The sequence below is a fragment of the Monodon monoceros genome, unplaced genomic scaffold (genome assembly GCF_005190385.1).
Source record: "Monodon monoceros isolate NGI ecotype Baffin Bay Population unplaced genomic scaffold, NGI_Narwhal_1 Super_Scaffold_18, whole genome shotgun sequence".
Taxonomy (NCBI): domain Eukaryota; kingdom Metazoa; phylum Chordata; class Mammalia; order Artiodactyla; family Monodontidae; genus Monodon; species Monodon monoceros.
The window spans coordinates 33382248-33394330 of NW_021703774.1; the positions used below are offsets into that span (position 1 = coordinate 33382248).

The 12083-nt window shown below is 52.6% G+C and overlaps 1 protein-coding gene across 1 annotated transcript; it reads right to left on the bottom strand.

Annotated features, from left to right (window-relative positions):
- Positions 1-5092: 5092 nt before the first annotated feature.
- Positions 5093-10274, bottom strand: AVPR1B (arginine vasopressin receptor 1B). The gene is made up of 2 exons (XM_029230360.1): positions 9162-10274; positions 5093-5421 (listed from the first exon to the last, which is right to left on the bottom strand). Exons 1-2 carry the CDS (start codon positions 10102-10104, stop codon positions 5093-5095), a joined length of 1272 nt encoding a protein of 423 aa, XP_029086193.1. The 5' UTR covers positions 10105-10274.
- Between the last annotated feature and the right edge of the window lie 1809 nt (positions 10275-12083).

Sequence of the window (12083 nt, forward strand, 5' to 3'; positions counted from 1 at the left end):
GTTTAAGTAGATTGGGTATAAGAATGTTAAGATCAGGTGGGCCTGATCAGAAAGAAACATCTCAGGGCTTCCTTGGTGGCGCAGTGGTTGGGAGTCTGCCTGCCGATGCAGGGGATGCGGGTTTGTGCCCCAGTCCGGGAAGATCCCACATGCCGCGGAGCAGCTGGGCCCGTGAGCCATGGCCGATGAGCCTGCGCTTCCGGAGCCTGTGCTCCGCAACGGGAGAGGCCACAACAGTGAGAGGCCCGCGTACCGCAAAAAAAAAAAAAAAACTTTGAGCACAGAAAGAAACATCTCAGAGAGAGGTGGTTTCTGACCTCAGTTTAGGAAGAAGGATGGACCATTGATGGATAGGAGAAGAGGCAGAAGGAAAGGGAGCAGGCCTGACGCAATGGAGGCACTCAATAAATTCTCCAGGGACTGACCTGAACTGAACTCAGAAGCAGTGATGATACTTGGGAGCAGGGTGTTGATGTCAGAGAAAACAGAGACAAGAATGCCACTGACCACCTGATTAAGGTCAATAGTGAACTTCTGCTATGATTGGCTTCAAAAGTATGACGTTCATGGCAGATAAGTATATCATAGAGGTTAACATCAGCACTCACTCCAGTTGCTTATAGGGGGAAGGTGTTCTTGGCAACTGCTGTTTAAGAATAGAGTTGAAAGTGTGACTCCAAGTGACTTACAGAGGTTTGACTGACCATCAGTGGTGCAGATGACTTAGATGACCTGATAAGTGAAGAGGAGGACTGCTTTCACATCCTAAGGAGCTTGGGCCCATAAGCTGATGACTGGGGCCAGCTAACAATATGACCTGACCCTCATTGCTAGCCATGTTACTAGAAATAAAACGGCCTTTTGTTTGTGATACCTCTGTGAGCTTAAAGGGTTAGCTGCCTAAATCTGTATAAATGGTTGCCTGTACGAGTAGTCACCATCGGAGGAGCACAGCTTCTGGTACAATGAAATCACCCTCTCCCATGTTGTATGTCATCAGAACCTCCAGGGAAGAATCATGCTGCCCCACTCTGGGCTCCTCTGTGGATAAGGACTGGATAAAATCTCTCCAAACCTATCTTATACCTAGGTACCGATAAACTGATTTGCTACTGGCAACCAGTAGAAAGTTGATTACATGCCAGTGATGAACTGGGAATACACAGTAGACTAGAGTAAATGTGACCTGTCTTCCATGAATTTTTATTCTAAAGGAGCAAGCACCCAATGCTCACCATAGAACTGAAGCAGAATTCCATGAGGGACACTAACTTATTGGCCAGCAAGACCCACAGGGTGAGGAGGTATTTTATGCTCAACACCAGTGGGATATTCGCTCTCAGATCAGGACAGTCTTCCTGGCCCAGAGGGGTCTCAAGAGGCCTTCTTACCCAAGCCCCTGGCCTCTAAACTAAACACATTATAATTTCATCATTGAGGTCCCCTAGCTCTCTCATACACTCACCCTTTCAGGAAGGAATTTCTATATCAGGCCCTTATCCTGCAGAAGAAACCTCTCGTTCTTTGCCCCTCCTTGCCAAATACATCCTCCATAAACTTAGACGAAAAGAACTGCACGTCCAAGTATCTCAACAGAGCTGGTCAAATGAGAGATCAAGACTCTAGAACTTGAAGGAAAGGTAGTATGGCATAAGAACTGGAAGACCCGTGTGACTTTCCCAGTAGGTCCCTGTGGGTCATTACTGTTTCAGACACACTTTCAGCTCCACACTGCCACCGTGTGGCCCCAGGGCAAATCCCAGGTCACTCTTGTCTCCTTTTCCCTCTTAAGTGAATGTAGGGGTACCAAGAAGGTGGCTCCCCGCCCCTCAACCTTGCCCTTGGTCCTGCCCTGTTCAAGGAGATCACAGTTGTATTTTAGCTTACATATCCCATTGTCATTGCCCACAGGAAACAAAGATGCCCAGAAATCTCCTGGTTATTAAGTAGTTGTATTGGTCAATTTCAACCACGTCTGGGTTCTGGACCCAGGAGTGAGTTGCTGTGGCCTAGGCTGAGGCTATAGCCCCTCGAGAGATAAAATACCTATTTACATACAAAACACAGAGCCATCTGTAAAATTACTGGCCTGTACCAAACAACATAAAAAGCCATTCTGAGAAATGCCCACAGTCAAGCGATTAACCTCCTCTCGCCATCTTCTGCCCTGCCCACCCCCAGACCCCTGCTCCCACATGGGTTCCACGGGACTGAAGTACTGTATTTCACAGAGTCCACAGGACGGCATAAACATTTTACAAAATTGCTCAGCCCAGGGACAGTATCGCTCAGTTTTTCCTGGGGTGAGCTGTCAGAAATGAGGATGACCCAGAGAGCACGGGACCTCCTTCTTGCTTCCCACAAGGCCCACCTCCCTGGACCCTATCCGAGGCCCTGGTGCTGGCTCTGAATGCCTGTGAGAGCTTCCTACAGGGACGGCAAACGCCATCATTCATAGATCCAGACAGGATCCTGCCATCTCCTTCAGGAGCCTCCTAGAATAGGCTCCTAAAGCCCCCAGCCCAGTGTCCAGCTGTTCCCCATTGGCCTCATCATAGGACAGCACTAGCTTTCCAGAAAAGGTCAACTGCAGCCTTTCCATGGGAGGAAGAGGGAGGGCCCCAAACCACCACCACAAGTAAATCCGCCCTCATGCGATGCAAAGCTGGAAATATAATAGTGGGATTATGTGCTACTCTTTGCTAGAGAAGGCACAGAGTAGGCATGGAAGGGGCTCTAGTCAATCTTGATTCCAGGTCTCTTCTCGCCTCCCTACTGTAGAGTCTCCTGGGCCCAGTGCCCTGGAAGTCACCCATTGGATGCAATCCCGAGCCAGGCCACTATCTTCTCTAACGTCAGTAGAGTGTTGCATAGTCTACAGCCTCACATTCTCGCCCTCCCAACAAGACGGGCATTGTTATTTCTATTTAACAAATGAGGTGCCTGTTGCTCAGAGAGATTGGATAACTTGCCCAAGTTCAAACAGGTAGAAAAGAGGTGAGATCAGGACTCAAACCCAGGTTTGGGGGTACAAGGCCGGTATCCCTTGTACCTCCCAGTCATCGTGATGAGCAAAGATTTACTTAGTACCTACTATGGGCACCAGGGTCAGGAACTGTGGTCTGAAGTGGAAGCAGAGGAAGGAGCAACTTCAACAGCTCACGCTGGCATGGGAGGCTCCTCAGCCCAGCTCCATCAGGACAGATGGACAGGGAAGAAGTGGTTGGACGTCAGGGACTGACATTAGCAACAGGGTGCAGTGAAGAGAGACAGTGGGTTCCCACATCCACCTTGAGCCTTGGTCTCATTAGGGTCTGTGTCCCGCTCTCCACTTCTCTAGTATTGAAGGGCCGGGGTGCTTTGTTCACTCACAACACTCAGCTTAGGTTCTTTTCTTTTAAGGAAGCCTAATGAGACTTCTTAGAGCTAAGTGGCCTCTTAAAGAAGTGTATCCCCAAAGCCACAGTCACTCCTCAAAACTTCCCTAGGAGTGGAGGGTGGAGAGTGACTGCTCCCTGGAGCGCACTCAGGAGCTCTTAATTAGATCAGCAATCCCTACATTAATATGGGCCCATGTGTTTAGTATGGTTCAAGAGTTTACAAACCACCTACACACGCACAGTCCTATTTGACCCTCATAATGAAGAGAGCAAGGCCATTGGTGGTGGCATGGTGGTAGAACCAGGACCCAGTTCTCCTGACGTCAGCTGATGGTCTTTCCACCATCAAGACCATCGCTTTGAGTAGAACCAGAATCATGGTGCGGAGGTTATCCCATGGTATAAATCCCACTGCGGATAATGAGGTGCGGGACAAAGCCCCAGATTCTACCTGCCAGGCTCTCTTGTCATCAGCATCACAGGACTGAGGGCAAAAATGGACAGTACGGCCAAGGCAGGAACCAAAGTCACCAGAATTGAGTCAAAGGGCATAAATGTCATTGTCATGAAAATACAACAATTCTTCCAGAGCCTACTGGTTAGAACGTCCTTAGAGAACGCTTCTCCAGTCTTGCAAAGTCATGAAAGTTTCAAGCTGAGAAACACCTTAGAGATCATCTCTGTTCTACAGGTGAGGAGCTGAGGCCCAGAGAGGGAGGTGACTTGCCCAAGGTCATACAGATACCCCACGGCAGAGCCGAGTTTCCAGTCCTGGGCTCCTGATTTGATCACGGCAAGCATGTGATTCGTGTGGAAGCTTTGAGGAGCCTCAAACAAATCCAGAGCCATGACTAAGTCACACTTTCTCAAAGGATGTCTCCTCTGTGCATCCCCAAGAGGCAGGAGCCATGTGGACCCCCTGAGGGGAGGAGGGAGAGCAACCAATCCCTGCTGCCTCCGAGGCTTCCTCCCACTCGGAATTTTATTGTGACCATATTCATCTCCTCCTTTCCTCACTCTTTCTTCTCACACTCACCCCCCGTTGGTCATTCCACTGAGAATATGCAATACTCTGCCCCGTCACCCACCCTAACTCTAAACGAGGTGCGTGGGGAGAAGAGAAGTAGCGTTTGCAGAGTTTTTACCAGTTACCAGGTGCTGTGCTAACCCTGCATTTCCCTTTGGTAGACAGGTGGGCATAGCAGGCGAAGTCCTCACACCTATTCACTTTCTTCGTTAAACAATCCTCTCTCTACCAAAAACCCCAAAAAACAAAACCTCAGGATGCAGACAGGGTCCTTCTCACAGGTTTTCACTCCTTCCCTCTCCTGGTTGAGCTGGGATGCGCTAGTCAGGTTAGGATGAGACAAACAAGATAGGAGACCAGCCTCTGAGTCCCTGCTGCCTGTGGACCCCCAGACAGGACAGCCCTAGGCCTGTCAGATCCGGGGCACCACATCTACCGCCCATGTGGTTCCCAGACACCCTGTGAATATGGCAGGATCAGGGAAGCAGACAGTTCGATTCTCCCTGACTCCCAGCATGTGAGGTTGGGAGCAAACGACAGCAGCTGTGTAACCAAGAGGAGCAGCCATTCTGGCCTCCTCGCCCTGCCTCAAACTGGGCTCCCCTAACTCCAGCCCTGTGCTCCCAGCATTTACACCCAGCGCTGAGATGGGTAGAGACCCTCGCCACACTCCGGGGAGTGTTCTCTAAAAGATGCTGGTCTTGGTGATGGTGTCCCTGTCCGCCTGCTCTTCATCCTTCAGTGGGTCTTCGGGCCCCGGCCTCTGGCTGAGTCTGGGGCTGCGGCTGAGGGTGGGCAGGCCACTGGAGCGGGTCAGCAGCATGGCGCGGCGGCTGGATGGGCTGCCTCTGGAGAGCTGCCTGCGCATCCTGGACCCCGGGCCCCCGCAGCAGGCCAGACGGCAGAGGGAACGCGGCCACAGGTGGCCGTTGAAGCCCATGTAGATCCAGGGGTTGCAGCAGCTGCCGAGGTTGCCCAAAAGCATGGAGATGGTGAAAGACACATTGGTTGAATCTGCCAAGAGACAAGCACAAGAATTTTAGACCTGGGAGAGATTCCCGGTCCCTACTGATCGGAGAAGGAGATTGAATCCCAGAGGGGACCTGGGACTCACGTGGGGTTCTGTAATTAGAAAGGAATACAGCTGGGGCATGAACCTGGGACTCCTGATTCCAGAGTCTTGCCTCACTGATTGATTTGTTCGTTTTGTACTACAGGGTGATGACAGGATCCAAGGCTTGCTCTGAGTTGACTTTAGAGGTGCAAACATAGTCCGGGACAGGACCAGCCCAAATAGGAGACACTGTCTTTGTTCCAAAACCTCGCTCTTGAATCCCCTAATGGATGTAGAGCTAGGATGAAGCAACTTGTATAAAACATTCAGGAAAAATAACCATGATTCTAGCCAGGTTCAGGCACACCTCCATCCCCACTTATGTCATAGATACGGGTGCACATTGCCTTCCGAATTCTGTCCTCCTTGACCCCTAGGGGTCAGTCCCAGTCATTCTGTCATTCAGTCATTTTGCATGTGAGTATCAACTGTGCCAGGCCAGTGATAGGGACGTGGTAGGGCGATCAGTGGAGCCTGACAGTCCTACAGGTCCCATGATGTCATCTCCAACTGTGCACCTTCTAGGTACAGGGCATCCAGGCATCCCGTTCCAGACCAGTACTTGTTCTCTGTCATCAGAAATTACATCCAAAGAATGCACCATCCTTGGCGGGTGGGGGAGCTAATTTCTCTCCTGGGCAGTCAAAATGTGAGAGTTCAAAGACCCTAGTAAGATTTCTTCCAGATACAATACTCTTTCTGAAAATGAAATGAAACTTATGACAACAGGAAAGCTGCTGGGATGGGCCCCGTCCTCCTGCTAGATGCACCACGGCTACAGTTATGGCATGGGTTGCATACTGAGTTACCCTCCTCTTCCGTGGAGGCTGTAGAATCACTGAGCACAATGCTTAAGCTAGAAGGAACCTTAGAGGTGGAATCATCAAATACAATGTCAGAGCTGGAAGGAACCTTAAGGGTTATGGCATAGACTTGACCCTAGGTCTTCCCTCTTCGAAACAGCAATCCTGCACCCTGCCACCATTTCAACCAACAAACTGAAGGGCAAAGCTCAAGTGCCTGCTCCGTAAAGCACCATGAAATCTTCCGATACACAGATTCCTCATGCGCCTCTCCTGAGGGTATGCTCTCCAGTGCGGTACTCATAGCCCAAGAGAAGGGAAGATACAGGGTCAGAATGTTTGAGAGAAGGCTTGAATCATAGAGTTAGAAAGCTGAAGACACCTGGGCCTGGATGGGCAGGTCTAGGGCACAGAAGTGAGGGCAAGGAGGGAGCACCTGTAAGTGGAGGAGAGACCATCCTCAGCAACCAGCACAGCCTCCTTCAGGCTTGTCTGGGTTCTGGCCTGCTCCCCAGTTAACTTAATACCCAGGGGCTGCAGAAGACTTGGGAAGTTGCTTTGGCTAAGGGGTGGTATTCATCCTGTCTGCTCCATCGACCTATATATGTAGTGCCTAGACTCGGCCTGAGACTTAGGGGTTCCAGAAGTTTCTTCACTTGGGAAGCATCTGTTTGATTTAGCCCTGTCTGAGCCAGGCCCGGTGCAGGGGCTGGAGATGGGCCCGGAGCATTGGAGTCCGCAGAGGCTTCACCTCTCAGCCCCCGAGGGCAGATCCACTACTAGTCCTGGCCAGCCGCTGCACTTCATTTTGATGGAAGCTCAGCTGACAGTCGGGGGCAGGGCCAAGGGCAAGGATACAGGCAGCTTCTCACCAAAGACTCAGGGACAGGCGGCCAGGAGGCTAGTTTGCTGTGGAGGAAAACTGGGTGTACTGGAAAGTAAGTCTAAAGTAATGAATGTCAGCCCGACTCAAAGGTCCCAGAGGGCTTCCAGTTTTCTGAGGGATACTTAGCTCCTTACTTCATACTCAGTGAGGCTCTTGGTAAGCGGTCAGTCACTCTATACACGGGTCTCTGGGACAGGCTGATGACGACAGCGAGTACAGCAGGCGAGCAGGAAAGCCTGCACCGGCTGAACGGCAGGATCCCCATCTTCTTGGAGGTTCCTTGATAAAGGGGGTGAACGGCCTTCTCACCCCTGGTGACATCAGCTCAGCTGTGATCGTTGGGAAGAAAGCCATGCCACGGTTAAAGCTTGGCCCATAAAGACCTTGATTCGATTCCTGGCTCCATCCCCTACTAAGCAGTGGCACTTCGGACCAGTTATTTCACCTCTCTGAGTCTCAGGTTACTCAGATGTAGAGAAGGTCACCCCGAAGTAGCACAAGGCCCGAATGTGCTTGGCACTAGAAAGCCCTCCTTCCTTCTATTCTGTGCTTGACTAGAGCAGGGAGGTCCCTACAGGTGGTTGGGATTAATGTGCTCATTGCTTTAAGGGTAATTTATAAAGTCTCTGGTCCAGACTGGTGTCTGAAAGGTGGTTAAGAAGGGGTGTGATGGGACTGTAAGAGTCAGTATTGCTGTCACACTTCTCTCACAGGGTTGTGTTAACAACATGAACAGCCGTCCACTTTGCTTCGCCTCTCCAGAAAAGCAAAGCATTTGACTTAAGTGTGTGCTCGGATGAGCAAAATGAGATTAGAGACAAAAGCACAGGGAAGGGGGACCACTCCCTAAGAGCTGGTAGGAAGTGGTAGCCAGGGTCTGCTGGCCAGTGAACCCCCTGGAAGCTTCCAGAGGAAACTGTGTACAGGGCCTCCCTAGGGCAGTCACATGCTGCACCCATTATATACCCCAAGCGGTGCATAAGATGTGATGCACTGCAGAGGACACAGTCACCCCTCTTCATAGACTCGTCCCCCACTCTTCTTAGGGGAGCAGGAACAGATGTCTTTGAATACCCCTCTCCAACATTTTGGGTGCCCAGACACCGCATCTACCTTTCTGAGGACAAGTTCACCCCCAAATGGCCTGATCGTCTGGCAGTGTCTAAAACTTAGGAGGCTGCCATCTACCTCACTCCAAAAAATGACCAGAACAAGGCCTTCTATGTGCCAACCGGAACACAGTCCCATTTTGTTTTTCACGTAGGAGGAACGGCCCTCTCCTCATCACTTTCAGAGCCAGGGTTATGGGGGTGCGGGGGGGGGCAGGAGGATGTATTGAGGGAAAAAACAAGGAGGCACCAGGCTTGGGTTCTACTTTTCACTTTGCTGTGTGGCCTTGGGCAAGTCATGTTTCCTCTCTGAGCCTCTGCTTGCTCATTAGCAAGACAAAAGTGTTGAACTTGAAATTTCAGGGTTGTGCACCAAGGCTAATTCATTGAAAGTGGCTGTTGTAAAGGAGTTCAACGTCATATTTAGTTGCAGGGGGTAAGAGTGCCGAGAGACGTAGTTCATGGGCCACAAATTTCCATCCTGGATGGAATCATTTGAAAATCCCTTTCAAACATCTAGCAAACTACCAGTTGCTTGGCCAAATCTACTAATGGTCATATTTTTTTAGGGCCAAAGAGTATTTTAAAATGTTTACATTAGTTCCCAAAATTTTAAAAGATGGAAATTCACGCCAAAGATACTCACATGGCGTCTTTTGGCTGGAGGGGAGTTGCAGCTGTCCCTTTTCACATGGGACAGGCGCCGTCTTTCCTAACTGCTCATTTGTTACCTATGTGGCCTTGTGAGCCATTGTGACCCTGTCCTAATACTCTTGTCCTCTCCTCTCCGCACTTTTCCACCTCCTGCTCCCACATCACCCCTCACCAGACCACACACTTGCCTTCATCAGGGGCATTCTCGTCCCACACAGACCACATCTGGACGCTGAAGAAAGGCGCCCAGCAGGCGATGTAGGCCAGCACGATGATGAAGGTCATCTTCACTGTTCGGATCTTGGCCCATGAGATGGTGTTGGTGCCGCTGACCCGGGATGGCAGCCCCCGTGTGGCTGCAGCTGGGGCAGAAGGAGGTGAGGGCCGGTTCCAAGTCCTCCAACCCCCTCCTTCTACCTTCCAGGCCCCGGTCTTGACTTTTAGGTTCTTACAGATTTCATGGCAGATGAGGCTGTAGCAGGCCGTGAGCATGGCCACAGGCAGGATGAAGATGGCCAGGGTGGTCCAGGTGATGTAGGCCCGTGGCCCCCAAGGAAAGCGGAAGTCTGCCCAGCAGTCCAGCACTCCAGAGCCCTGGATCACCTCTCGTAAAGAAAAAATGAAGACTTGAGGGAGGCTGAGGATGGCGGCCAGCAGCCAAGGAGCTGCAATGAGAGGGTAGGTGGACAGGCTGGGCTGCTGGAGGCTGCACAGGGGGTGACAAACGGCCAGGTAGCGGTCAAGTGTCATGGCCAGCAGCATGTAGGTGGAGGCGAACATGCTGAGCACCTGCAGGTACTTGATGGCCCGGCAGAGGGGGTCGGGGCCCTGGAAGCGGTAGGTGATGTCCCACAGCAGCTGGGGCAGCACCTGGAAGAGCGCCACACCCAGGTCCGTCAGGGCCAGGTGCAGCACAAACAGGTGCATGCGGGAGCGCTTGCGGCCTGCCTGTCCCACTGTCAGCAGCACAGTCAGGTTGCCCCCTGTCGCCAGCACCAGGACAGTGGCCAGGACGCCGATCTCCACCTTGGCCAACTCCTCATCCCGGCCCAGCCAGGGTGTGGTGGCATTGGGGACAGAGAGGGTGCTCCCGGGGGCGGGGCTGGTGATCAAAGGTGGCCCAGGATCCATGGTGGAAGTGTGCTGGGAGGGAACGGGAGGAAGGAGAGGGATGGATGGAGAGTGTGAGTGTGAGTGGAGAGGTTGGTTGAATGAGATGGAGTGGGGAGGGGAAGTTTTAAGATGGAAAAAAGGAGAAGGTTGGGGATGACAGGGAAAAGGCTGAAACTGGATGGCAATCGTTAAGAAGATGGGGATAGAGAGGACGATGGAGAATGAGATAAGGAAGGAGAAGATGCTGACCCCGGAGAGGGGAGGGGGAACCCAGGAGCCAAGGGAAGGAGGGGTCAGGGAGGCAAGGTGTCAGGAAAGGAAGAATGGATGAGGCTGCGCACGGTGGGGCCTCTGGACGGGAAAGAAGGCTGGGGGAGCTGGCACCACTCCCAAATCCACCCCAAATCCACTCTCTCCAAACTTTTCTGGAAGCGGAAAGCGGATGTCCCTAAGCCTGCTTGTTGGCGCGCTCCCGGCCATCGGTGTCGCCCGCCGGCCTGGAAGCCCCAGCCGAGCCCACGCGCCCCGGCCGGCGTGCGGCGACCAGCGGCAGCTGGAGCGCAGCGGCGCGGCCGAGCGAGTTTTATGCTCTAGCGCAGCCCGAGCGCAGCGGCCCCTCGGCGCGCCGGTTGGCTCCTGCAGAGGAGGGGCGGAGTGACACCCACAGGAGGAAGGACCGAGAGCCTGGGTGGAGGGGTGGGGGTAGGTGTCGGGGGAGGGTCCTGGAGGAGGGACAGAGGGGGCGGTGGACCAGGGACAGGGAGCCAGAGAAGCGGACGACGCGAGCAAGCGCTCACCAGCCGGCGGGACCCACGGACCCTCAGACAGACAGATAACCTCATCTTGGCTCGCACCTGGAACCCCCGGACTGTCTACCAAGACAGGTGCACACCCCGGGGGACGGGTGGTGGCCACCCACCTATGTGGGGACTCCAAGGCTGCCTGCTCTGTTGGGTCCCCGTTAGCCCAGAAGGGTCCAAAATCTGCAGGGGTGGCCAGGTGGGCGAGGCAGGGCCCCAGACGGAGCCCTCGGCCCTTGGGGGTGACGTCCGACCACAGACTCTGGTGGAGACTTGGAGCCATAAAGGGGGGGAAGAAAATGCGAGGATGTGTTTGGAGAGGGGTCAGCGGTGGTGACGGGAGAGAGGTGGGGTGGGAGCAGTTAGACCTGGAGTCCTGGGGTTCAGGGGAAGGTTTAACCCCCAGCCCCACCCCCGGAGTCTTTCACCAGCCGTAGCCTCAAGGCAGTTAAGCGCCCTGTGAGGTAGAAAACTGAGGCCGCAGACGTCACGTGACTTGCTCTAGAATTAGTAAAGCAGTAGAGGCAGGACTAGACCCAGCGCAGTGTGCTTTTCCCAGAGCAGCCTTGACTAACAGCCAGTGTGTGAGAGGCACTGGAGCAATAAAAATAGACCCCCAGGGCCCAGAGGAAGCTTACAACTCAGCGGAGAAAGTAGTGCGTGGTAGTCGTTGTGGAATTCACTTTGTTTTTAGTACATATAGGAGGTGGATTGTTGGGACTCTCCAGAGCAGATTAGAAGTTCCTTAGGAGTGACAATAGCATCGTCTACCACCCTCAGAAAGGCTGGGACCCATCATCGTACCAGAGGTCCCCTTGTCTTGCCTTATAATCAAACCAGACCCCCATTTACAGTGTCATCCACCCACCCACACACCCAATTAACATCACTTTTTGAAGAGTCTCTGTCCTGAACAGACCACACATTCATCTCCACTTCATCCCACCCCACAGTTCAAGCACTCACCATTTCTCACCTAAAATACCCTAGCATCCTCGTCTTGTGCTCTGCAGCCCAAGCCCCAACTTCTCAAGGATTTTGTTCTTTATGAATAATTATTTTAAGTCTCTCTACTGGATCATTCCCATCGGCAGGCAAACAAACTCTACTGCTGTACATTTAAAAAACATATATATAACCCATCTCAGTCACTGGACCCCGAGCTCCAGCTGTTACAATCTCTTCCCCATGATGGCA